At 38.5% G+C, this 25,483-nt stretch overlaps 1 protein-coding gene and 1 long non-coding RNA gene across 3 annotated transcripts; one reads left to right on the top strand and one right to left on the bottom strand.

Annotated features, from left to right (window-relative positions):
- Positions 1–8: 8 nt before the first annotated feature.
- On the bottom strand, positions 9–24,603 carry LOC110972417 (cilia- and flagella-associated protein 100-like). Of its 2 annotated transcripts, none has more exons than XM_051954184.1 (16): positions 24,550–24,603; positions 23,157–23,206; positions 22,983–23,055; positions 22,783–22,880; positions 22,459–22,669; positions 22,296–22,360; positions 21,420–21,583; positions 21,207–21,287; positions 20,844–21,037; positions 20,646–20,730; positions 3,213–3,255; positions 2,950–3,104; positions 2,682–2,811; positions 2,320–2,522; positions 1,828–1,921; positions 9–1,314 (listed from the first exon to the last, which is right to left on the bottom strand). In XM_051954184.1, the coding sequence occupies exons 2-16, from the start codon at positions 23,193–23,195 to the stop codon at positions 1,189–1,191; spliced, it is 1,761 nt and encodes a 586-aa protein (XP_051810144.1). In that variant the 5' UTR covers positions 23,196–23,206; positions 24,550–24,603; the 3' UTR covers positions 9–1,188. The 2 variants fall into 2 exon arrangements, with proteins under 2 accessions (XP_051810144.1, XP_051810143.1); XM_051954183.1 differs by having other exon boundaries at positions 23,157–23,201; positions 24,550–24,581.
- On the top strand, positions 5,149–7,722 carry LOC127535667 (uncharacterized). Its single transcript, XR_007944512.1, has 4 exons — positions 5,149–5,410; positions 5,892–5,975; positions 6,193–6,404; positions 6,620–7,722. It is a non-coding gene; the product is annotated as an uncharacterized LOC127535667 (long non-coding RNA).
- Positions 24,604–25,483: the final 880 nt, after the last annotated feature.

The raw sequence follows: 25,483 nt of genomic DNA, 5'->3' as shown, positions 1-25,483 counted from the left end.
GACAAAAATCAAGTCAAGTCAAATTTATTTACAAAGCACTTTAAAGCAACCAAGGTGCTGTACAGAAGAGTAAAAACGCGATCAGAAGATAACAGAACTAAAGACAAAGTCAGCAATACATAAACAATAGACTAAACAGACTGGACTGCCCATCCCAGATACAATGTAAGTGCACAAGGAAACAACAAACCTACTTGACGTGAAAAGCCAAAGAAAAGTTTACATTCACCTGTAAAGACCATGTGTATCAAGGGAGTCTTGAGTGGAAATATGAACAGCTCCACAGCATAATACTGCCACCATGTTTGATGATGGTTCCCAATACAGTCATGACAAAAGTTTACATACACTTGTACCAGACCATGTGTATCGTGGCGTTCTATAATGTTGAATTTCAATGGAATGGGTCTTTGTCACAAAATAACATTTTGATTCTTTCACAGATTTTTTTGCAGGTCTTCTGCCACTTTCACCTCAACTATGGACCTTTGGTTGCCATCCCCAAGCTTCTGGATGCATCTTTGGGCCTTCTCGAGCACAGACTGGTTTCTTCATCACAGTCCACAGGTTCTTGATGGGTTTTAAGTCAGGACTTTAGGTTGGCCAGTCTAAAATCTTAATTGTTGCCTGATTTAGCCCATTCATAATCACTTTTCTAATTCATTGCAGATCTGATTTTTGGTGATTCTTAGTTGACTCTTGACCATTCTAACCAACTGTCTCTTAGGAGTAGGAGACTGCTTGCATTTTCCTCCTTACTGTGGCAGTGATGCAACTGTACAATACATTTTCTATTTTTTAAAACAAGAACCAACATTCAAATAGACATCTGATGACAATGTTTTTTATAAAATGTTCTTTTAATGTGACATACTAACAAAGGTTATTATTACATTATAACAAAGGAAGGACACTCAATGTAACATTAAAATTTTTTTTTAAAGAACATGAGTGCAAGTAAAATTTCTCACTGAAAATACTACTACTACTGATGTGTGGAACTTTCTCACCCCCCCCCCCCCAAAAAAAAAAAAAATCTAGTTGAATTTTTCATTAACATTTCAGCTGATTTACTGATTTTTTCACATCAGTGTGGTATTTATCAGTTGCATCATAATAAATGTTCACTAATCAAACAAGAGGTAAAGGAATGCATAATAATAACCATAATTTTTGTCTTTTTTTTCATTACTCTGTGTCCTCAGGGCCAAAGAGGTATTCATGGAGCTCATCTTCTGCAGGGACGTTATCCTCGTTGCTCACTTTGACTTTCTGGGCAACTGGCATGCATCTGGGCATGAGCTTTCTCCCAGTCTGAAAGAAAATAGTGAAAAGATGCCCAGTTGAAGCTGTTACTGTTGTAAGTCATTAAAAGTAAAATGTATTTTTAAATATATATATATATATATATAAAAGGATTTAAAAAAAATTTTTTTTTTTAGATTAGCTGCAATATTACGCCTTTATTTATACAGCACATTCAAGTGCTTTCCAATAGAGAAGGTAGATTGGCATTATGAATTTACAAGATTAAATATTAATGTAAAACACTACAGTATTATTTATTATCTGAATTACCACAGTAACTTAAAGATAATGTATAGAACTCAAATTTACCAGACTGAATGAAAAATGTAAGTTAAGACCCCACAAAATTATAGAGAAAACAGCAAATTCCTTTTTAGCAGCATTTTAGAAACAAAACACTCCCTTTTAATGGAGGACAGCATCCAAAAGATTACTATAGTAACTAGCTGATAATAAATTCAGATGTTTACTAGAGGAAAAACAAAATTCACGGAATAGTATAAAAGGGAAGTGACCTACTATTTTCTTAGAGTCAGCCAGGGATCTCTCCAAATACCTCCTCATCCTCTCTTTTTGTTTCTCTTGCTGCTCTCTCAGCTTTTCTTCACGCTGTCTGCAACATGATGAAGAGGTTTTTAAGTGAGATTGTACTGTATCGGGGCTGTTCTGTGGCATGTTTATGTTGTCCCAGTGAAGATTTTCTCCCACAGTCCAAAGACATGTATGTAAATTCACAGATATGAGTGTCAGGGCACATGGTTATTTGTCTCCTTGTTTGTTATCCCTGTGATGGACTGTGAGATCTGGAATACATTTCAGCCCCTTATTACCCTCTATAGATACAGATGAATTCTATTGTATTTTTTAAAAATTAATATTAGAAATAACATTTAAAAACAGAAGCGTCCTGCTGTGTATTCCAGAAGGTATGGTATGTTATTGCTGTTACTTTGAGAACAGTTTGCTTCTTGATTAATTCTTTCTGGCACCAAATGTGTCACTAACAAGTACCTGGTCCTCTTCTCGCTGTCCTTGATCTTCTTCATCAGCTCCAGTTTTTCTTCAGGGATGCTCTCAAGGCCCTGCAGCAGCAAAGACATGTGGTGCTCAATATTGACCAGCTTCTCCAAGGTGCTGAGGTTGGTCATCCTTTCATCCACGCAGCTGCGGTGCACCTCTGCTACCTTCTCACCCAGAGCATCCATCATCATGTCCTGGAAGCAAGAGAATCACACTCAGACAGTTAGCATTAGCATGTTGTCTACAGTCTATCAGTTAGATCCACTTTAAGATGCCATAAGCAGCTTTAACATTCGCAAAGAGGTGAGTCTGAGTAAAAACATGGTCAATCACAGTTCATTCTGTTTACTTACTTGGTCCTCTGTGTTCAGTGACACATGGAGTTGAACTTTCTGTTTGAGTTTGGCCCCTCTTGCTTTCTCTTTGTCAATCCTCTGGTTCATGTCGGTTATCTGCAGTGCTATCTGCTCTTCATCCTTTTCACTTGAGACAAAGAGGAAGGAAAACTGAATGGATGCGATGAATCCGGGGGAATGAATAGTAAATGCACAAAAAGCTTCAGTAGCTTGGGAAAATTGAACAGGTGAACAAATAAAACACCAAGTAGGCCTAAGTTTTTACATTTCCCTCCTAGTTGTCTCCATGAACTGTTTCAACTCCTCCAGTTTCTCCTCCACCCGTGCAGAGTTCTGAATCAGGGACAAATTCTGCTCTGTCAGCTCTGTCATCAGATCCAGTAGCTGCTGGGGATCAGTAAAGTACAGCTCTGGTTCATCCTGAAAGAGGTGACGCAGCACAGAGGGTACGACCCTGTGAGCACTGCAGATAAATACTGAAGATCAAAAGGACGTGTGATGTGTGATTTTCAGCAAAGGAAAACTGACCTCATACTCTAAGCAGTCACTGTCCAGGTTAGAATTTGTGACTCTGAAAGACAAAGTTTTAGACTCATGAGTGACGTTTTGCAGCAGCATTTATTAGTGACTCTGGATGTGTTTATGACCAACAACAGCGGGATGTTTGAGAATTGTACCAGCAGGCTATGTGCTGCAATACAGAAAAAGTGCACCGCAAATGTATGTTCAAATTACAATACGAGCATGTCAATGTGCAGTCCTATTTTTGTTTTTGCTACAGATGTGGTTTTATAAACACTGACTAAAGTCACTAAAGTCTAGACTTTATCACAGCCAGCATGCCACTTTGTTATTTTCTTTGTAATAACTGTACACAGTCCAACTTTGTGAACAGAATTAATAAGTTCACTCATTCTTCAGCTTGCAGAAACCTTTTCGGTGATGACAGAATCACTACTTTATTAATCCATTTACTTCAATGTTTGATTTACTTTATCTTGGCGAAGCAAAACACATTTTAAAAATGAGCATTTCCAAAAATCCATGTGGTATTTTAATTGTAATAAGAAGACTCCTGCAGCTGGATATTTCACTGCTTATGATCATCAAGCTTTATGACCTTTGCATTATGAGCTATGAGGGAGTTCCAGCTTCAGAGATTTCTCTTTGTGCTGCTTTTTGTAATATGATTTGTGTCAAGTTAGGTTTGTTTTGTTGCTGCATGCTGCTTCTTGGTACCATTGGTATCTAGAATACAAGTCTTCCTGTTGGCTGCACTGTTGAACTTGGTTATGTTTATTTAGTTCTATAGTATCTTGTTTATTTTGACTGCCTGGTCACCTCAAAGCCTATCTAGAGACCAGTGTTGCAAACTAGCTCTTGCTATAAGCCATATGATAACTGCATTGGATGGCTGCTTCAGTTCATCTAATTATACTGTATCAGTATCTATATCTTAAAAAAAAAAGAAGCATAAATTAATGATAGTGTACCTCACCTGAGCTTCATTGTAAGACTGTTGTCAGCTGCAATAAACATAAATGCATAAAATAACAGTTTAATTGAAGCTATCCTACTTTTTACTTTCATTTTTTGTAGCAGAGCACTCAGCAACCATCTATACAAGCTAAATTTGAGTTTATCAAGTCACTGCCAAATTACAGGGTGTTTTGTTTTTATCTACACTACTGTTCAAAAGTGTGGGGTCATTTAGAAATGTATTAATTTTTGAAAGATTTTTATTTTTTTTTCAGTGAAGATGTCATACAACTGGCGTGTGAACCCAAGCAGCAGGCGATGACAGGATGGTGAAATTAAATATGATTTAATCAAAAGAACTAAGAATATGAATGAACAGAAACCAGCAGCAGCTGGTGAATTTTTCTTTTGAGGGGGGGGGGGGGGGGGGCACAGTGTTTGATATGATTTGCTCCAGATAAGGTGTAATTGGTACACACAAACCCTTAAAATCTCCTTTTCTATAATTAAACAAATTAAGAATGTATAAATATGCAAATCTATTTTTACTTCCAAAGTAAAAAAAAGAAACAATTCATTTTTCCAGCTTCAAAGAGTGCCAAGTACTTCTTCTGTCCAGCAAAATCTTTGGAACAACATATTTATATTTACAATCCATACCTTCGTTTGAAAAAGCAGGCAAGGGAAGCATGATAAAGCACCTGCCTCACTGCATCCTGTCAACCAAGACGTCTTCTCATACCAGGCCCGTGAAAAAGACCGCGTATATTTCCTCCCTCTGTCCTCCGACTGTTGTCTAATTAAGACGTCCGACCGGTCAGGTCCGAGCTGCTTCATTCTCAGTTTCTCCTGCAGTGTTGTCCTCTCGAACGGCGTTGTTTTCAGTGACTTCACTGAATTTTCTCTCTCCATTTTCTCCTTTTTTTGGCTCTCTCTATCTTGCTTGCTAATTACTCCTACACTGCGCTGAACGTCACTCGCTTGGTGGTTTTAAATAAAGGCAAGCGGATGAACAAACCGCTCGCTCTCTGCTGCCACCCCATGGCCGGTGGTGTGTAAAGCGATCAGAGGGAGACCGCGGGGCGCTGTCTGTCACTACCCGATCCAATGACGTATATATAGAGCTAGACCGCTCACTGGCCGCTGAGAGGCGGTAAATAGGAGCTGACTTCCGGTAGTGGCAAGACGGGGATTTCACATTGGAACGCCAGCACGATATGTGACTTTGTGTTTCGTGATTTACCAAGGTACAGTAAACTTCTGTGTTGGAATCAAGTCACAATGCTTGAAATACGTTGAGAACACCAGACCAGGAGGCCCTTGACCAGCACTGGCTGGGTTTTTCAGTGACTGCAGCTGAACAGACTCTCCTCAGGAGAGCGCCCAGTTCGCTGTCATGCTCATGGCTCGCCATTCCCCCTGTGCCTGTGGTCTCACTCTGACCTGGTGACGGGTGACAAGGCTATTTTTGTCATCAGAAAATATGTGTCAATGAACTAGAAATCTGTTTGAGAAGGTGAACAGCACGGCATGATCATATCTGACACTGACAGTGCATACGTCACTGCATAGCACTTACCAGTTAGCACTTATGCTAGCTCCTTCAATGCCACCAGTTTTGTGATTCCTTCTCTGGAATGTAAGTGAAAGGAAACGTGCTGACACTCACCTTGCAATCATCACATCATGAACCTGTTAATTTAAGTGTCTCTGTTGTTGTGGTTTCAGGTGGATGTGGCTAATATCTGACCATGGTGAAGTCGTGTGCTGCCATCTCCTGCACCAATCCATTTGTAATATTTCCTTTCATAAGTAAGTGGCTCTTTTATTTGGGACATTCTGCCTCAAATTTGCTCTGCTTCTTTGTTTGCAAACAGAAACTCCTTCTGACCTTGGCTTGAGTGCTGCACTCAGCCAGTTTAGCTGAATCACTAACTGTACAGTGTAAGCTGGTGTGACTATCAGTATTCAATGACAGTCACAGTGCATCATTGTCTATGGATGTATTATAATATGCCACACATTTCAGGTTTCCCAAGCAGTCCAAGGACAGCACACTGAGAGATCAATGCATACAGGCCATCAGTAGAGAAGCGGTGGGGACCAAGAGGAGATGATCATAATTATGTCTGCAGCAACCATTTCAGGGAGGAGGACTTCATCCTTTCAAAACATGCTCAACACAAGCTTCTCAGGCCAAGAGCTGTACCATCCCTCAATTTGGGGAAACCAGAGAAAAAGGTTATGTTCTTTAATTGTTAATGGTTGCTCATTATTTCAATTTAGTTCTTTTCTTGTCAGTTTGTGTGGCTATGAAAATGATTCAGGATCGGTTTTTGGCTTTCATAGTGATTTGCAGCTATTCATTGTGATAATGTTTTCTTTCAGGTATTGGTGAAACAGAAACACATCTCTTGGGAATTTGCCATGTTAATTCTTTTTATCAAATGTTTTAGATCGCAGTGAGGACAACCCAAAGCAGCCCGGCAGCAGTGGCATTATACCAGCACATCGACATGGAGCCTGAACAAGAGCCTGAAGAGGGCAGTGCTGCTGTTAGTGAAGACCATACATACTGTACGACATCTAATTGTACAGCATGAAAAGCTGAGGCAGGACTTCAACAATGCCAAATGTAGAGAGAAGCGCTGCAGAGTGACGTTGGAGGCCATGTTAGCTAAAACCAAGGAAATACAAGCCCTGTCTGATGATGCTCATTCCATGCTTGATGCATATAAAGGTATTCCTTGTTTAGAAGTACATATGAGTGACATCCAGCATATGTAAATATAATTATGTACCTGCACATTGCTCACCCACACAGTGCACTAGAACTGAGATCAATGTTTGTTAATGCTTCATGAGATGATGACTGGTTCACAGATAACTGTACTTTTGCCTTCCACAACATTATCTAAACAGTTTTGCGGCTGTGATACCCAACATTCATGTGGAAACTATCTAAGCTATTAACTATGTTTGATCACACTTAATTTTCAATTACAGGTAAATTGATGTTGATAGACCCTGTTTCTTTACCAGAATAATGTCATTTGTTTGTAACTCCACAACACCTGAAATTGGGACATATATACAACACGCATTTAGGTTGAATATTTATGAAAATTGCAAATTAAACTCAAAGGGTTGACTGAACTTTGATGGTTCCTCATGAAGCATGATGTGCTGTATAAATGCTGTCTACATACTGCAATCTGCCTGAAAGTTTATGTGATTGATCACAGTAGTGCAGTGATGACATCCATATGCCAATGTGCACTCAGTCATAGCGTCACCTGCTGTAGAGGAAATTACAAGTTTTACACTTTAATGTTGTACTATACTTTTAATAAATTTATCTGCACTTTTTTTCATTTACTTTAAATTAACTTCTTTTCTATTGGTTGTTGCAATTAGTGTTTGACATGCTTTTATTTTTTCTATTTCTTGTCTTCTTTTGGCTGTTTTACTCAATCAGTTTTAATTATTCTAGAAATGAGTGTCCATTGTATTCAATGAACCTTTTCTGATTAAAGTGACTTCATTTTTTATTACACTACTTTATGTTTTACATTTTACTCTGGAAAAACCTCTGTGTATGTTAAGGTACTACATAAATAATGTTGCTTGATTTCTTGCTCAAAAACTTTTTTGCAAGCTGTTCTTGTTGAGGTGTTTGTGGAACTTTCATGAAAGTTCTTTGCCATTTCAGGTCTGAGTCATCTGCTTCAAATTTAACAGAACAAAAGCAAATTAAGCTTTCCATAGGATCTTAATTCGTTCATTGTTTTGAATTCCACAGCTGACTTACAAATAGAATAGCTGAAGCTTTGTTTTGAGGCAACCAGAACATTTGTGTGTTCTGACTGCAAGAATTGCTCCTCCAGAAACTTTTTATGGCCATTTTTGTGGGAGGAAAAAAGCAACCATTCCAGGGTATGTGGGTCTGAGCAGCTGTGAAAAACCACCGTGCAGGTTCTGAAGCTGATTAGTTTAGCTTGTAGATGACAACGTGCACGAGTTTTCTGCCCTGTTCATATCCTTGTGAATTTTCCATCCCTCTTTACACTAAAACATAATTTGGAATTTTTTTCTACTGCATGTGCTGCTTTTCAAAGTCCAACTGAATAATTTGAATTGGAGAAAAATTGTTCAAAACACTAATTTTCTTATTTGGCATTGGTTCGAATATTTTTTAGAGCCCAGGTAAGTGAAACACTAATGCTGCAGAAAGTATGAAACATTTGTTATTGACACAATCACTGCATCAGCATTCAGCAATCATTATTGTGTGGTGGTCTCTGTCTCTGTCTGTGAGGGCTAAACAACGCTGTGATTGCCGTGAAAACATGCCTAGGACAGAGATTTTATTGTCTGCTAACAGTAAAAGCCATAACATAACACATATTGTCCCATCACTGATGACAAGCAGGCCTTGAAGTTGGTGTATTTACACAGGATCAAATAGCGCGCCACAGCTTCTTGCCACTACCGGAAGTCAGCGCCGATTTGCCATGGCGCTGCTGTTGTCCGCCGAGCAGTGAGCGGTCTAGCTCTATATATACGTCATTGACCCGATCCGTCCCGGAAACCTGATTTGTACTGCGCATGTGCGCAAATTACGTCACTTCCGCTACTCCCGAAAAAAAAAAGAATTTTTTGTCAATTACTTAATGATTCAAGAATTATAGGGTTAAGCTAGTAGTAGGAACCTTTAGTAGTAAAACTGGGCATCATCCTCCTCACTACAGCGATCTGCTTCTGTCAGAGGAATCACTCCGTTAAACTGCGGCCAAGTGAGCCGCTGGACGTTGCGCGGCTATTCTGCGTAATACCGTAATGTTATCACAGGCGCTGAGCAGCCAGGCTGACAGACGTCCGCTGCAAATACATGCTGTTATTCAGATTTTGACTTTCAATATCTTCAAATCCTGAGGCGGTGACAAAGATCTCTCACTATGGCCTTGTCAGGGGTCATCCCAGCTAGCACCTGCACAGTATCACCTGATTTTACTGTAAAATTTTAGAGAAAATTAATGTCAAAGTATGCTGAAATTTCAATCGTCCGGCTGGCCAACGGCAGATGGGCTGGCCCGTATGAGAGAGGTTCTGCTTAAGGTTTCTCCCTGTTAAAAAGGAGTTTTTCATTGCCACTGTCGTCTGAGGGCTTCCTCTGGGGGTTTCAGGCCATATGGGTTTGTAAAGCGTCTTGAAACATTTTAATTGTAATTGGTGCTATATAAATAAATTTAAATTGAACTGAATTGAATTGAGAATCAGCCATTATGCATCAACACAACTGAAATTTCAGCATACTTTGACATTAATTTTCTCTAAAATTTTACAGTAAAATCAGGTGATACTGTGCAGGTGCTAGCTGGGATGACCCCTGACAAGGCCATAGTGAGAGATCTTTGTCACCGCCTCAGGATTTGAAGATATTGAAAGTCAAAATCTGAATAACAGCATGTATTTGCAGCGGACGTCTGTCAGCCTGGCTGCTCAGCACCTGTGATAACATTACGGTATTACGCAGAATAGCCACGCAACGCCCAGCGGCTCACTTGGCCGCAGTTTAACGGAGTGATTCCTCTGACAGAAGCAGATCGCTGTAGTGAGGAGGATGGCGCCCAGTTTTACTACTAAAGGTTCCTACTACTAGCTTAACCCTATAATTCTTGAATCATTAAGTAATTGACAGAAAATTCAATTTTTTTCGGGTTAAAGGTTAAAATGCTGTAAAATGCATGGAAAAACGAGTAGCGGAAGTGACGTACTTTTCGCACATGCGCAGTACAAATCGGGTTTCCGGGACGGATCGGGTAGCGACACTGTCAGCCTGCGCCCCGCGGTCTCCTATCTCTTGTATTGACTTCCGGCAAGATGGCGTGTTGAACAGCAACTCGATTTGGAGGCTGCAACATTTAGTCCCAAAGTTGTTTTTTTCTCTTTCTAACATTACATGCAGAACCTTGAAATGAATCCGAGTAACATTCTGAAACCCGCTAAATTGACAATACCTGGTGGTATTGTCAATTTAGCAGCGCCCGGTGTGCAGGGAGTAGCAGCAGCTCTCCTGATTTGCGTAATGCTTACAAGCAACTTTAGCTACACTGACACGGGACAAATCTTGAAGGATTTATACAATATATACGGCGACAACTTTAAATGTCTGTCTGGATACTTGCAGGCAATCAAATCGATCAAGCACGTTGGATACGGAAAATATGTCTTGGCAGCTTCATTCATTCAACCACTTCTACACGGAGGAACAACGAAACAGACAAATACCGCTCTAAAACCAAAACAAAGTTTTGCACTAATAATTAGTATCTGCCTTTTGTTGTCCGGAGACATCCACCAATGCCCCGGACCTACTAAAGTTTTTGATTATCACGGACCCCGGCTTAGAAACAACCTCTCTACAACCACTGGCAATGGGAGCACCGCAGAAAACCTACAGGTACGCACATTATTTACAACGATGTACACGGCTGGGCAATCTCATCTCAGTATTTCTTCCATCTCTTTGCCGAGTGTCGTCGAGGCACCGGTGATCAGCGTGGACGCGGCGGTTGGCAGCCCCGACTCATCTAACACTAGGAGCGGATTGTACGGCTTGTTCTCCTGTGCTGCACCGTGTCTGCCTTACTTCCCTCCGCCAGAGACGCGCTCTGGGTTGGAGAGCATCGGGAGTGGCATCACCCTCGCCTGTGGATCAGTGGTCCAACATAGTCCATGGAGAAGCTACAGTAACCCCATTGTTACCATCATCGGGAAATTGCTGCGGGCCGGGAGCAGAGCCACTGCTTTTGGCGACTGGGCACAGTCCAACACCTGCGCCACTTCAAGCGGGGCTCATCGATTTAACATCAGGTCCAATAAAAATTTCAGCTCTAAAACCTATATCAGCTAAGGTATGTCATAGACAATCCCAAACGAAATTATTCAAAACTGTAAACCATGCTAAAATTCTTTGGGAACCAGAAGCTAAACCAAAAGGGATTCTTGGTGGACACATTAACATTAGAAGCCTTAGATCTAAAACTGAACAACTGGAAAAACTACTGCTTGACTCTAACTTGGATTATTTAGGGCTTTCAGAGACTTGGTTGAAAAAGAAAACCCCAGTTGGTGTCTATACTATGCAGAATTACAATATTTTTAGGAAAGACAGACCACGTAAAATTTCAATGTAAGCAGTTAGAACTACCTCAAAATAACCTGGAATGTGTAGGAGCCACGATTTGTTTATCTCCAGAAATGTCTTTTAATGTTGTAATCTTACATAGGGCACCAAATGACAAGAATAATGAATTTTTTGATTCACTAAAAGAAGTACTTAAAGTTTGTGACAATAAGGAGACCATCTTAATGGGTGATTTCAACCTCGACTGGCTGAAGAAAAAAAGCTCCAATAAGTTAAGGCTCCTTGTCAAAGAATTTAATCTAACCCAAATGGTAAAAAATCCAACTAGATTAACCAGCTCTACAAAAACCCTACTAGATTTGATCTTCACTAATAAGTCAGACCATATTAATAAAACCTATAACCTAATAACTGGTTTATCGGACCATAATTTAACATTGGTGTCCAGAAAACTATCTAAAGCCCGTTACAGAAATCAGAATAGAGAAAAGACCCATATATCTTTTATTCCTAAACGTGATATGAAGCTTTTATATGCTGAGATAAAAACAACTGTTCAAAATGATCTAGTCTCTGGGCAGCAATGTGACCAGGCCTGTAGTGCCCTTAAAATGCTATTTCCCAAATCCTCTTTAAATTTACAAAAACACAGCAGCGAAGATTCAGAAGCAAAAACATTTTACCATGGCTTAATGGGAAATTATGGTCTTTAATGAAGGACAGAGATGCTGCCTTAAAAAAGTATCTGAAGTCCAGGTTGAGGACTGACCAGCTGATTTTCAAAACTCTTACAAATAAAGTCATAGGACAGCTTAGAAAACCAAAAGCAGACTTTTTTTTAGATATAATAAAACAAGCCAAGGGGAATACTAAAATGATTTGGAAATGTATTGACACTTTATCTGGAAGGGAACGGACTGAAAATGGATTAATTGAACTTGATATAAAGTCTTGTAACTCTGGAACATCTATACCTTATACACAAGCCACTGTGAAAGACAGCTTAACTGTTGCAAACATGTTCAATGACTATTTTTTGACCTCGATCTTGGAACTAAGCACACCTCTAAACATTGTACTGTCTCCGATATCTGTAACCTCCATGGGGGCTATGGCCAAGGGTCCCACTGAAGGACAACAATCCCCCTCGTTGGAAATATTGGATTTGACACATGTAAATGAAGGGAAAGTTCTTAATATTATCTCTGTATTATCAAACTCAAAAACTAAGGACTCGTGGGGATTTGACCCGCTCTTATTAAAGAAATATAAAGATGTTTTTGCAGGTCCAATAACGTACATAATAAACAAATCATTTAGAGAATGTGTCTTCCCCTCCTCATTAAAAACAGCAATTGTAACTCCCATCTTTAAATCAGGAAACAGAAAAGATATTAGGAATTACAGACCTATTAGTATACTACCTGCTGTTTCCAAAGTTGTTGAGAAAATTGTCGCGGAACAGTTGATTGAGCATCTTGATATTACCAACATGCTGAATCCCATGCAATTTGGTTTCCGGTCCAAACATTCAACTGATACAGCTTGTGTTTATTTTCTTGAAGTTATTAAATCCAGTCTAGATAAAGGGGGTGTAGTTGGGGCCGTTTTTCTAGATTTGCGTAAAGCGTTTGACACCGTTAATCATCTAGTGCTGCTAAAAAAATTGCAAACCTTCAATTTATCGGCAAATACCATTAGTTGGTTTCGATCTTATCTCGCTGACCGCTCCCAGTGCGTAAAAATAGACGATAAAGTCTCACCATTCAGACCATGTACAACAGGCGTACCCCAAGGCTCTATTTTGGGACCATTGCTCTTCAGTTTATACATCAATGACCTCGCTTCTATTTGTGATGATGTTGAGATCGTGATGTATGCTGATGACACAGTTTTATTTACTCATGGTCCTGATGCAAACTTTGTTGCTGCTAAGCTATCTGCTGCTATGAACAAAGCAGCAGATTGGCTTAACAAGTCTTGCCTTACTCTGAACACAGAGAAAACTGTCACAATGTATTTCTCTAACAAAAAATCAAAAGCTTTCTGCCTAATATTCACGTAAATAGTTTGATAATCCAAAATGTTGATGAAGTAAGATATCTAGGCATGTATCTGGACCCTACTCTTAATTTTAAAAACCATATTAAGAATTTATGTCATAGACTGAAATATAGTATTTTCAACTTTCGTCACATTAGAAGTTCTTTATCATTAGAAGCGGCAAAATCTTATTTCAATGCAATGATCATTTCGTATATTCTGTACTGTATGTCGTCATGGTCTCAAGCTAGTCAGACTGCTTTAAAACCGCTTAGATCGCTATATAATCAGGCCTTAAAAATCCTTGATAAAAAATCTTTGAGATATCATCACTGTAATATACTTGAAAAATATAATTTACTTAGTTTCGACAATCTGATCAGATACTCAGACATCCGCTTGGTACATAAAATTATACATAATGCTGCCCCACCACCTTTAAGAACATATGTACAACGTCGCTCTCAAAAAATAACCACAGCCTTGCGTTCTGTATCACGGGGAGATTGCAGTGTTCCTAATAGAAAGTCTGCCTATTCAAGGTCAGCCTTTTCTGTTAAAGCTACTAATGAATGGAACAAGCTCCCTGACAATCTAAAGAATAACGATGATTTTCTAAACTTCTCACGTGAGGTCAAAAATTGGCTTTTAGAGCAACAGTTTTGCACTCACTAAAATATGGAGCAGACAGTAATAGTAAAGCTGTTGCACATTATTATCTTACATTTTGACTATTCTGCATTTTTTGTGCATTTTTTTGTTCTCTATGAATTTCATGTGTATTTTGTTATGAATTTTATGTGTTTTTAATGTAATATTTGTATTCTATGTTGTATGCCATCTTTATGACTGCAATATTTTATTACCTGTTAGTGTTATGTATTTTTATTGTGCAAAGGACTGCAGATGGAAATTAGCTTCGTGCTAAATCTGGTGCAGGCATCTTTTTAATGTTACTGCACATTGTCCTTTTAAATAAACTAAAACTAAAAAAAAAAACTAAAAACGCCTTGAAGACTCAGGTGCCAAACGATTTGGAGGAAATGTCATCTAATTCAGAGCAAGCCTGCGACCACGACTATGCCATGGAGGCTAGCCTGGCTAAGCAAGCCAAACGAAAAGACGCTGGGTCCGCCCCACCGACCCCGAGCAAACCTCCATCCGGCAAGAAAAGCAAAAGCGAGACTGAGGTCTCTAACCTCACCATACTGGAAGCCATTCAAGGTATGGAAAAGAATTTTGACGAGTTAAAAGAACAGGCTAAACAAACTAGCTGCATGCTAGCTGCTTTGACCAAAGCGGTGCAGTTTAATGCTGAAGAAGTGAAGGAATGCAAGGAAAAAGTAATTGAACTGGAAAAACAACACCAACTTCTCAAAAGTGAAAATGACGAACTGAAGGAGAGAGTTAGGAGCAGGAAAGATACAAGATGCGGTGGTGCCTGAAGCTGAAAGGTTTGAAGGAAAAAAGTGAGGAGAACATTCGAGCAGACACCATACAACTTTTCAGGAAAATCGCCCCGAACCTAGAGGTACGCCAACTAGAAGATGCGGTCGACATCGTACACAGGGTCGGAAAGAAGGAGAATAATCACAACAGACCGCCGTTTGTGTTTTTCGTGCGAAGGTTGGTCAAAGAAGAGATCTGGCGCAAAAGCAAGGATTCCCCGGTGTGCAAAGAGAGAGGCGTCCGCTTTGCGGAGATGATGCCATTGGAAGACAGAGAGGCGAGGAAAAAATTGTGGCCGCAGATTGAACAGGCTCGACGGGAAGGTAAACGAGCCTACTATCGTGGGCCGCATGGATACATTGAGGGTCGGAAAATTGGCTGATAAATGACAGTTTTTGTTAAAAGAATATACAATAAGAGTGTAATATGGTAATACGGGACTCAGTTGCTTGTTATTCAGAGTAAGCTAAGTTTTTCACCTGTAAGCACTGTGAGTGTTATTATTACATTTGTTCCTTTTATTTTGACTGAATGTTTAAGTGCACTATTTCATTTGCTTCGTTAAATGTGAGGGGTCTGAAAGACTTGGTTAAAAGAAAATCTTTATTCTTGTTTTGCAAAGGGCGGAAAGCACATTGTCTACTTTTACAGGAAACTCATTCCTCTGTTGCAGATGTGAACTTTTGGTCTAATATGTGGGGTGATCGAATTCTGTTCAGCCATGGAAGCAACAGGTCTGCTGGTGTTGCTATTTGTTTTCATAGATTTCCAGGGGATTTAATAACTCACAGAACGGATAGTGAAGGTCACTGGCTAATTGCTGTGCTGAAGTTTGAAAGTCATTTTCTGATTTTAATTAATATATATGGGCATAAGTCGGTCTCTCTAAACAGGCAAATGCTTGAAGATATTACTTCAGAGATAAATGAGCTGAAAGCACTCCATCCCACTGTATTGTAATAGGAGGCGATTGGAATATGGTGCCAGATGAATGGGAAGATAGATGGCCCTCCAAATTCAATAATCACCATCTTAATCCCCTTATTGAAAATTTTATTAGAGAAAACAACTTGGTTGATATTTGGAGAACTCAAAACCCAAGGAAAAAACAATACTCCTGGTACAAACCTAATGGTACCGCCAAATCTAGAATTGACTATTGGCTTGCTTCGGTTATGCTGGAGGAACTTATTTCTGAAGCTTTAATCTCCAAAGCCCCTTTAACTGATCACTGTATTATTGAAATAACTTTGAATTCGAACTATAAGAAAAAGAAAAACAAAGGTTACTGGAAATTTAACTCTAACCTATTAAAACAAAGATTATTCTTCCAAAATAAAAATTATTATTTCTGAAATTGAGAATGATAATAGCATAAACAGTTTTTGTAATAAATGGGAATTCGTTAAGTTCAAAATTAGAGAATTCTCTATTAAAACCAGTAAAGAATTAATTAAAAAAAATAGAGAAGAAGAAATCAATTTGTTTTGTAAGATCAATCAGTGTTGTGGCAAACCAGATTTGTCTAGCGAAGACAAAGAAAAATTATTGCTTCTACAATCCAAAATTGATGATATTTATATGAAGAGAGCACAGGGTGCTTTTATTAGGTCAAGGGCAAAATGGATGGAAGAAGGAGAAAAAAACACTTTATTCTTCAGCAAGTTGGAGAAAAAAAGACAGGAGAATAAAGCAATATCTAGTTTGTTGATTAATGGAAGTGAATGCAAGGATAGCAAAATTATTGAGAAAGAAGTTTTTATGTTCTATAGACAATTATATTCTTCTGTATACTCTCCTACTGATTCAAACAACTTTTTTGACCAAATTACAAATTTTAAACCAAACATCAATAATTCTTTTAAAATACTGTGTGATTCAGATTTAAAAAGAGAAGAATTAGATACGGTCCTCTTGAAATTGCCACTTAACAAGGCCCCAGGCTCTGATGGGCTCACGGCAAATTTTTACCAGTTCTTTTGGAAAGACATTAGAAATCTGTTGTTCAAGGCTATACAAGAATGCATTACGAGGCAAGAGCTAATGCCCAGTATGAAGCAAGGTCTGATAACACTAATTCCCAAGCATAGCAAAGATAAAAGAATACTAGACAACTTGAGGCCTATTACACTCCTCAACACTGATTATAAATTGCTTTCAGGATGTATTGCTGCTAGACTTAGAAATGGTTTGTCACAACTCATTGATGAAACACAATCTGGTTTCCTGGGCAGAAGATCTATTCACAACAACATACGATTGGTTTTGGATCTGATTGATTACAGTCATGTATTGTCAGAGGAGGGATTCATTCTCTTCCTTGACTTCTATAAGGCTTTCGATTCAGTAGAGCACCCCTTCATACTAAGTACTTTAAACTATTTTGGCTTTGGTCAGAAATTCATAAACATGATTGGTATGTTATATAGAGATATTAATAGTTGTGTGGCTTTGGAACATGGCACCTGCCCAAGATTTCAAGTAAATAGGGGTATTAGACAAGGATGCAACAGCTCTCCCTTATTATTTATTTTAGTAGCCGAGCTATTATCAATCTTGATAAAAAAAAATAATGATTTCGAAGGAATTAATATTTTAGAAAGGAAAATAATAATAAGTCAATTTGCAGATGACACAACTCTATTTTTAAAAAATGAAATGCAAATTCCTAAAGTATTAAATTCCATCAACATATTCTCCAAAGCATCAGGCTTGAAACTAAACATTGATAAATGTGAAATATTTGCACTTCATGATCAGCCGGCTCTGTCAATATGTAACATTGCAGTCAAAAGTCATGTAAAATACTTGGGTATAGTTATTACTAAGAATAAAGAACTAAGTGAGAGGGAAAATATTTGTAAAAATGTGGATAAATGTAAATCTATTCTGAACTCTTGGTTACAGAGAGACATTACTGTGTTTGGGAGGGTTTTGCTTTCTAAAATGGAGAATCTGTGAAGAGTTATTTATCCTGCCTTTTCACTTGAAATTTCTGACAAAATGACTAAACTTATTAACAATTTAAACTTCAAATTTATTTGGAAGAACAAATGCCAGTACATCAGAAGAGCTGATGTGGTAAAGAATATCGAAGACGGGGGTTTAAACGCTTTAGACTTCTCAGTGATGAATGGTGCTCTAAAATTAAAATGGCTCAGTTCTTTTATTTTGCGCAAAGACTCTTTTTGGTTTACCATTCCAAAAGCAATCTTTCAAAAATTAGGAGGCATTGACTTTCTATTACGTTGTGACTATGATATATGTAAATTGCCTGTGAAGCTTTCCAATTATCACCAGCAAGTTCTCCTTTTCTGGAATCTGATGTATAAACACAATTTCACTCCTCACAATTCTCCATTGTGGAATAACAGATACGTTTTGTCCAATCGTAAGTCATTATTTTTGAAATCTTGGTTAGACAAGGGTATTTGGGCAGTATCGCATCTCATGGATGATCAGGGCAATCTTCTAACCCACGATAATCTTTATGTTAAATATAACCTGCAATGTGGTATCAGAGAATATGAGAAAGTAATGAAAGCCATTCCAACTTCATTTATAAGAATGACTCATCAACTGGTGATACACTCTAATGTCCCAGTATTGAGATCACTCTGTGTGGAAGGAATCAGTTTGGGAAGCAAACCTTTTTCTAACAAATTCATTAGAAATGTTTTGACTTTTCTTTACTACCCTTGTCAACTAAAAAGAAAATATGTATTAAGTGATTATTCTGCTGTAGAAGCAAAGAAGATAAGGAAGCGATACTTGTCTTATCCAATCCCCCTTAAAGCAAAAGAGGTTGTATTTAAAATTCTAAATGATATCTATCCTTCTAACCATTTCTTACACACAAGATTTAATGTGGAAAATAATACATGTGGATTTTGTGAAGGAGACATTGAAACTGTTGAACATGTTTTCTTTGAGTGTGATTGTACTTTGGAATTCTGGCTTTTCGAAACTGGATGTCAACCAAACAAATCTCCTTGCAACAACTGAACTGGATGTCAGTTAAGGTCGGAGTACAGCTAAAAGAAAAAAACTTGGACTTCTTGGTGAACAATTTAATTATACTTGGTAAATATTATATTCACAGATGCAAGTTTCTCAAGGTCAAACCCCACATCAACGGATGGAAGAATGAACTGTATTTATACAAGAAATCCTTATTTCTCATGTCGAATAATAATGCCCTAAGACTTTACTCGCTACTTGAACTTTACTCACTCCACGAATAAAATCCCTCACTGGTTTATGTTTTTTTTGTTGTTGTTGTTTTGTTCCTTTCTTTTTCCCTATCGTCAAAGCTGTTTCAACACCTTTTATAGTTAATTTGTAGAATATGCCTAAAATGTTTGTATTGACGCTTTCAATAAAAAAAAATAAAAAAAAAACCTTTAACCCGAAAAAAAAAAATCTCTTGTATTGAAGAGGAACGAACTGCGCATGTCAAAGTTATAACGAGAGTCAATGGGGCGCCCCGGGCTGGATATGACGTTTCTAATCTGACTTTTTATTACAAATTATACATTTTAGTAACTCTACAGGCTCTATTATCCATTTTGCTTGCTAAAAAACATAGGATATACATGTAAATGTAATTTTAAAAATGTTTTATTAAAGGAAGGGCTGTGACACTACATGATGTGACACAGAGGGGGCGGCGCCCTAGCGCCCTCTATTGACCTTCCGCCCCTGACAGAAACACTGAGAGAAGGAAGCCGGAGGGAAACAATGGAGAGGAAAAAAGTAAACTAACAGAGGGCGGACCCGTAGGTCGAGAAGAACTAAACCAAAACTGAACTAAATAGCGGGGAAAATAACTCACTGAAAGTCCAGATAGTCCAGTGTCTGTCGGGTGGCAAGAGGGGCAGAGCAGACTGAGACACAGGAGGGGGTGAGACCTGACAAGGAGACGGGCAGAGTAATCCGAGGGAGGGGGGCAAAGTCCAGGAGGCGACGTGCGGGAGACGATAAACCAGGGGTGTCAAACTCAGTTCCTGGAGGGCCACTATCCTGCATGTTTTAGATGTTTCCCTCTTCCAACACACCTGATTCAAATGATCAGCTTATCATCAAGCTCAGCAGAAGCCTGATAACGAGCCTGATCATTTGAATCAGCTGTGTTGGAAGAGGGAAACATCTAAAACATGCAGGATAGTGGCCCTCCAGGAACGGATCTTGACACCCCTGCGATAAACGGAGTGCGGGATTCCAACGGAGTGCATTATCGCATGGACGGAGGAGCGTGGATGAATGATCCGGCGTCGGAGGGAAGGAGGGAGTCTGGCTTTATTCAGTGTTAATTGCTGATACGAGCCGGCTGTGTCCTCAGTGCAGACGCTCATCATTATGCCGCTGATTAGTCGGCTCGCTGAAGCAGGAGGGCGTGACAGAAGATAACATTAAATGAATCAGAAATACAGTCTGGACATTGTTAATGTGGTAAATGACTATTCTAGCTGAAACAGCTGATTTTTAATGGAATATCTCCATAGGGGTACAGAGGAACATTTCCAGCAACCATCACTCCTGTGTTCTAATGCTACATTGTGTTAGCTAATGGTGTTGAAATGCTAATTGGTGTTTAGAAAACCGTTGTGCAGTTATGTTAGCACATGAACAAAAGTGTGAGTTTTCATGGAAAACATCAAATTGTCCGGATGACCCCAAACTTTTGAACAGTAGTACATGTTAGTAGGTTGTGCTGAACATCTAGTAGAAAACATGGGTCATGTTCACTATAGCTTCAGATTGAATGAATGTACAAAACACTTGATGTGCAGCTAAACAAACACATGTTGTGGGTGAAGTGCATGTGTTGTTGTTCATACAGAGTGTTGCTGTAGGCTGATGATGGTCCGGTCTCTCTGGTGGAGGGCAGCTCTCTGCCAGGACTGGACACTTGGAGCTCCAAACCTGTGAGCATGTCAACAAATTAGACTAGATAAATAAAATTGTTAAAACAATATCAGGAAATTAAGTACAGAGCCACTACGCTAGTGTTTGTGTTGTATTTCATGTGGATTTACTCGGGTTTAACTTGCTGTTCTTATCAGCCATCTCTTCAGGCTCCAGGTTCTGGTTGTGCTGTGCATCTTTGCCAGACAGGACTTCAGTTTTCTTGGTCTTCTGGGCCTCCTGCCACTCTGGAGGAGACAGCTTGAATAGAAGCTCCTTGTATCGCTTGTAATCTATCAGGATTTCTTCAAACTTGGCAATTTCACTACAAAAAGGATAGATTTAAATCCACATGGCATAACATTGCTCCTTCAAATGTGTTCATTTCTACTTGTAGTTTGTCTCAGTTCGTATTCTGGGTAAACACTGTATGCACTAAAATACAGGAAAATGCACTCATACGTTGGATTTTTTCATGATTTTTGGAATGCTACCTTTTTATTGTTCCTGTTTCAGCAGTTAGCTTCTTGATCTCAGTATTCCTCTCCTGTTTCAACTTGGCTTCCTGTTCAAATCTGACAACAGAACTACTTGTTATGCAGCTTTTAAACATCATACAAGTTTTTATCAAAACACCATTTCAACAACAGCAATCTGATTTATAGTGACAATACCAAGCCACTGTTTTACATCTAGACAGTTCTCACAGCGTTCTGGCCTCCACAGACTTCTTCTCGTTCTCCCTGAGGAACGCTTCAAAGTTGAGGTTGTCTCGCTCGATGGTCTTTTCAAGCTGCTTCAGCTGTCGCTCCTCTTTTGCAATGGCCTTGTCCATCCTCAAAATCTCAGACCTCTTTGTCATGAGAGATAACTGAAGAGAGGAAGATGAGGGTAAATGAAGCGATGAAGGTAAATTTAAGAAGACGTGTGTTACTTCTATACTTCTTCCATTTGCCTCCTTAATTTCATGTTTTTTTGTCAATCTGTTGCTGATCTGTTTTCACACACGTCTTATTCAGTATCCCAGAGGTCATAAATCCTGGCTACTTACTAAACATTTCAGTTTATTTAATAGAAAACAGAAATTGATTATTACTTTTAACAGCATTTATCTGCTGATTCTAATTTATGGACAACATTCAGGAGCAAGTCGTACAGATGTGGACACTTACCAGGCAGGGAGGCTGTAATGAATCAGATAAATGTCATTGTAAAATCTGGTGGTTCTGGAGCTTTACCAATATAGAGGACTAAATGCTAGAATATTTTAACCTCTTCTGCATCAATTTTGACTAGAAAAAAAATGCTTTAATATATCTCAGCTTTATGGAGACTTAAGGCATCACAGGAAAGGAAGGAGTCAAGATCTGTTTCAGTCAGCAACACTTGATTACAGGAAGATTAGAAATAATGGAAAAACTATCAAATATCACAAATTCTGAGTCAGATTAGTGCTGCATGCGTTCTGCCAGAAAGAACAAATATCCATCATCTCAAATCAAGAAGTATTTTAGATCAACAACTGAGTTCAGCTGATGGTTGTGGTTCAGTCAAACATCTAAGCAACTCCTGAAATCATTTACCTCCAACACGGCCTTCTGTCGTTCCATGGAAATTAAGTCATACTTGTTGTCTTTTGCAATCTTTTCTGGGGAACAGTGAGCGCAGACATTAGCTAAACCACACAAAAGGGGTTTTTAAAAAGCTAGAAGTAGCACCTTCTATACACTTATCTACTCTACTTGCCTCGTTTTATCTTCAGCTCGTGTCTGCCTGGTGTTTGTTTAGGGAGAACTGTCTTACTCCTGATTTGTTTTAGATCCTTCATCTGCTCATTTCCCTCCTCCTCTTCCTCCTCCTCCACTTCTCCCACCAGCTCATTCTTCAGCTTGGCCATCATTCTCACTGCGTGGGTTGTCTTCTCATCAATTGGCAGAGCCAAAAATTTACGTCTCTCCTGAGCATCGAGGCAAACAGCAGCATGACTTTTACAGAGCAAAGATCCATTTTTCACATTCTGCAAATGATTATAATTCAGTGGACAGAAAAGCTTTGCGCTCAAACACTGACCTCTTTTTGGTCCCCTCTTTCGTTTACACTCAGTAGAAAAATGCTGTTACTGTCTGGCACTTTGAACGGGTTCAGTTGTGTCCTTTTCTTCCTGATCCCTACACACATTGGAATGAAGAAAAAAACTTTGCATATAGTTTTCTATAGGTTTCATTATTTCTATTTTATATTCTTCAGATCTGCCATTTTGCCTACTTTACCTGCTTTTGGCAGTTTGGCAGAATTATCAGTCTCTGACACAGCCAAGACGCCAGAAGACGTCTCTTTTTCCTTCTGTTGGAAACATCTTGTCATTAATAGAACAAATTAATTATCAGTCATCAACTGTAGTAATTTTGTGATGTGTGAAGCATGGCATCATAACAGAAACTTGCTTTGCTGTGGTGTCGATATTTCTCAGGTACTTCTGACATCTGGAGCTGCACTAGTTTAGCATTTCATTTGGATGCAGGTTGGAAAAAGAGAACAAAGTCATTCACATTTCTGAACATTTAACACCTTTAAAGTCAGACTGATGTCCTCAATTACAGTAATATAATGTATTTATTAGCATTACAGGCTCTGAACAAACAAAGACGTGTTTTTATACCGTTGGGTGAAAATGTGCAATCATTTCTGTGAGACTTAGTGCACTAAAATGAAGAATAAAGGTAACTGGGCCATCCAGATCAGGCATATGTGAAAACACCTGTGGGTGGAGGCTAGGTGTATTTATGTGGTTTTTAATAATTTTATTCTATTGTCTGTCTTTATTGTGCAGCCTTGTTTGTGTGCAAAGCTGTTTACATCTTGTAACCTTTGTTATTGTGTACACACATTACAATCCTGGGTTGTTAAATTGAGAAAAGCCCACAATAACTCCTACTATTTTTTGACTTCGCATAGTTAAATTCATTACACAAGTACATATTACATATAATCAGCTGGAGCACTTGTATCTAGTTTATACATATATTTATATGTGTAACATTTGAGGATCTTATTTACAACTCACTTGGCTGAGGGTAATTTTGGTTCCTACTTGCTGTTGTTTCTGTTGGGAGATATATGAATGAAACATGCTGCAGAAGGTAAAGTGTTCTGCCATGCTTATTTTGATTAAATGGGATTATTCATAGAGAAACTGTAGTAATCAGTTTATAATCTCAGCCATTTAAAATGTTAAACCTTTGAGGAAGAAGTCTTAAAAAGTCACATTGTTTATGTTTTTATATTGTATTTTTTATTGTGCTTATATGCTGCACATTCCCACATTAATTAATCTGGACTGAAATCTCCATGTTTGATATTACCAACACATTAAACAGTTTAATTATTTTGTGTCTAAGTGGATTTTAACACGGCCATTTTGACTTTCGCCGTAAATAGTATGCAGATAAAACGTTAGCCCTGTTATCTGTAGGCTGGTTTTAATGAGTTACATTACCCTGTTTTTTTCTTCTGAAGTAAAATTCGTCGTTTAGCACGCTAATTCTAAAATATTTGTGTTTTGGACGAACATTTTTTTAAATTTTAGTGTCTCTTATAAAACATGCCTTAAACATAAACTAGTGGTAGCTAGTTGCCCTCACAGGAAGTTTAACTATTAGCTTGCCAAGCTAGCAGCAACAGGTTAGCCTGAGTTTGTGTGTGTTGTCTTAAGCGGGTCGTAGCTGCTGTAAATGTTAGCATGAACAAAATATTTTTAAGTGTAGTGTTCATAATGAGTTTAACCTGTTGTCTGAAAATGCTGCTCAAACACACAGCAACCAGAGGAAAACCACAAACCTGCTTCGTTCTTCGAGCTACTGAGCAGCTGAGTTTGTGTACTGTTGTCATGGTAACTGCTGCCTTCAGGGTCACCTTGTAATTGTCAGGCGTTTATGATGGACTTGTTTAGCCGGTCTTTGCTTTGTGCTGTCTTTGTACTGTGGGTTATCTATCCTAACTTTATTTAGTCTTTCATTTATTTAAGATATTCTACATAAACATGCGCTGCACCTTTTGCATCTTGTATTTATATACTTAACTTGCGTGTTTACATACAGCTGTACTTTGTATGGACTTTTTGCACTATTTTAAGCCATAATTCTCTTACATGTTCAGTAATGTGCATCATCCAGAAGTGCAACATCAGTTTTGCTACCGTTTTATAGTTCTTAATACACCAAATAAGCTGCTCTTACAATGTCATCAATCTCTTCTATTCTATTAAATCAATTAAAGTATTGTAAACAGGGTGTTCAGACATCAGACAGTCAAATTTCATGCTTTTTAATACCATTTTAATGTTATACTGTAAAAATTGTAATGCCATGATTGTGAACTCAATAAATTACAAGGATTTATTTTATTGTAAAAGATGATTTTTATATGAAAACTGTCCCTACATTTCACTATTTGTAAATCTGGAAATCACCCCTGACCACCCACGGGCTGTAGTCATTCTCTGAGTTCCACGTTTTCTAGCCATTTTTGCTGGAATTTGCATTTACCCATTTCCCAGCTCTCCTCCACCTGGTCCACCATGCTGGACACTTTCCAAACATGCAGTTTTTGGAAATTGTAGCCGACTGACCGGAACAATTATTGCAATGCTTCGGCATGCTTATGCAGATGCACATATCTGACAAATTGCACTCTATGTATTGTTATTGTCAAATATTTTTCTTGAAAACTGCAGAAAGAATTTTTAATTTCACTGAGAATCAAATTTTATGGC

This window comes from Acanthochromis polyacanthus, chromosome 10, assembly GCF_021347895.1.
Source record: "Acanthochromis polyacanthus isolate Apoly-LR-REF ecotype Palm Island chromosome 10, KAUST_Apoly_ChrSc, whole genome shotgun sequence".
Classification (NCBI taxonomy): domain Eukaryota; kingdom Metazoa; phylum Chordata; class Actinopteri; family Pomacentridae; genus Acanthochromis; species Acanthochromis polyacanthus.
The sequence above is the reverse complement of the archived record's forward strand: the minus strand, read 5'-3'. Positions and strand labels throughout refer to the sequence as shown.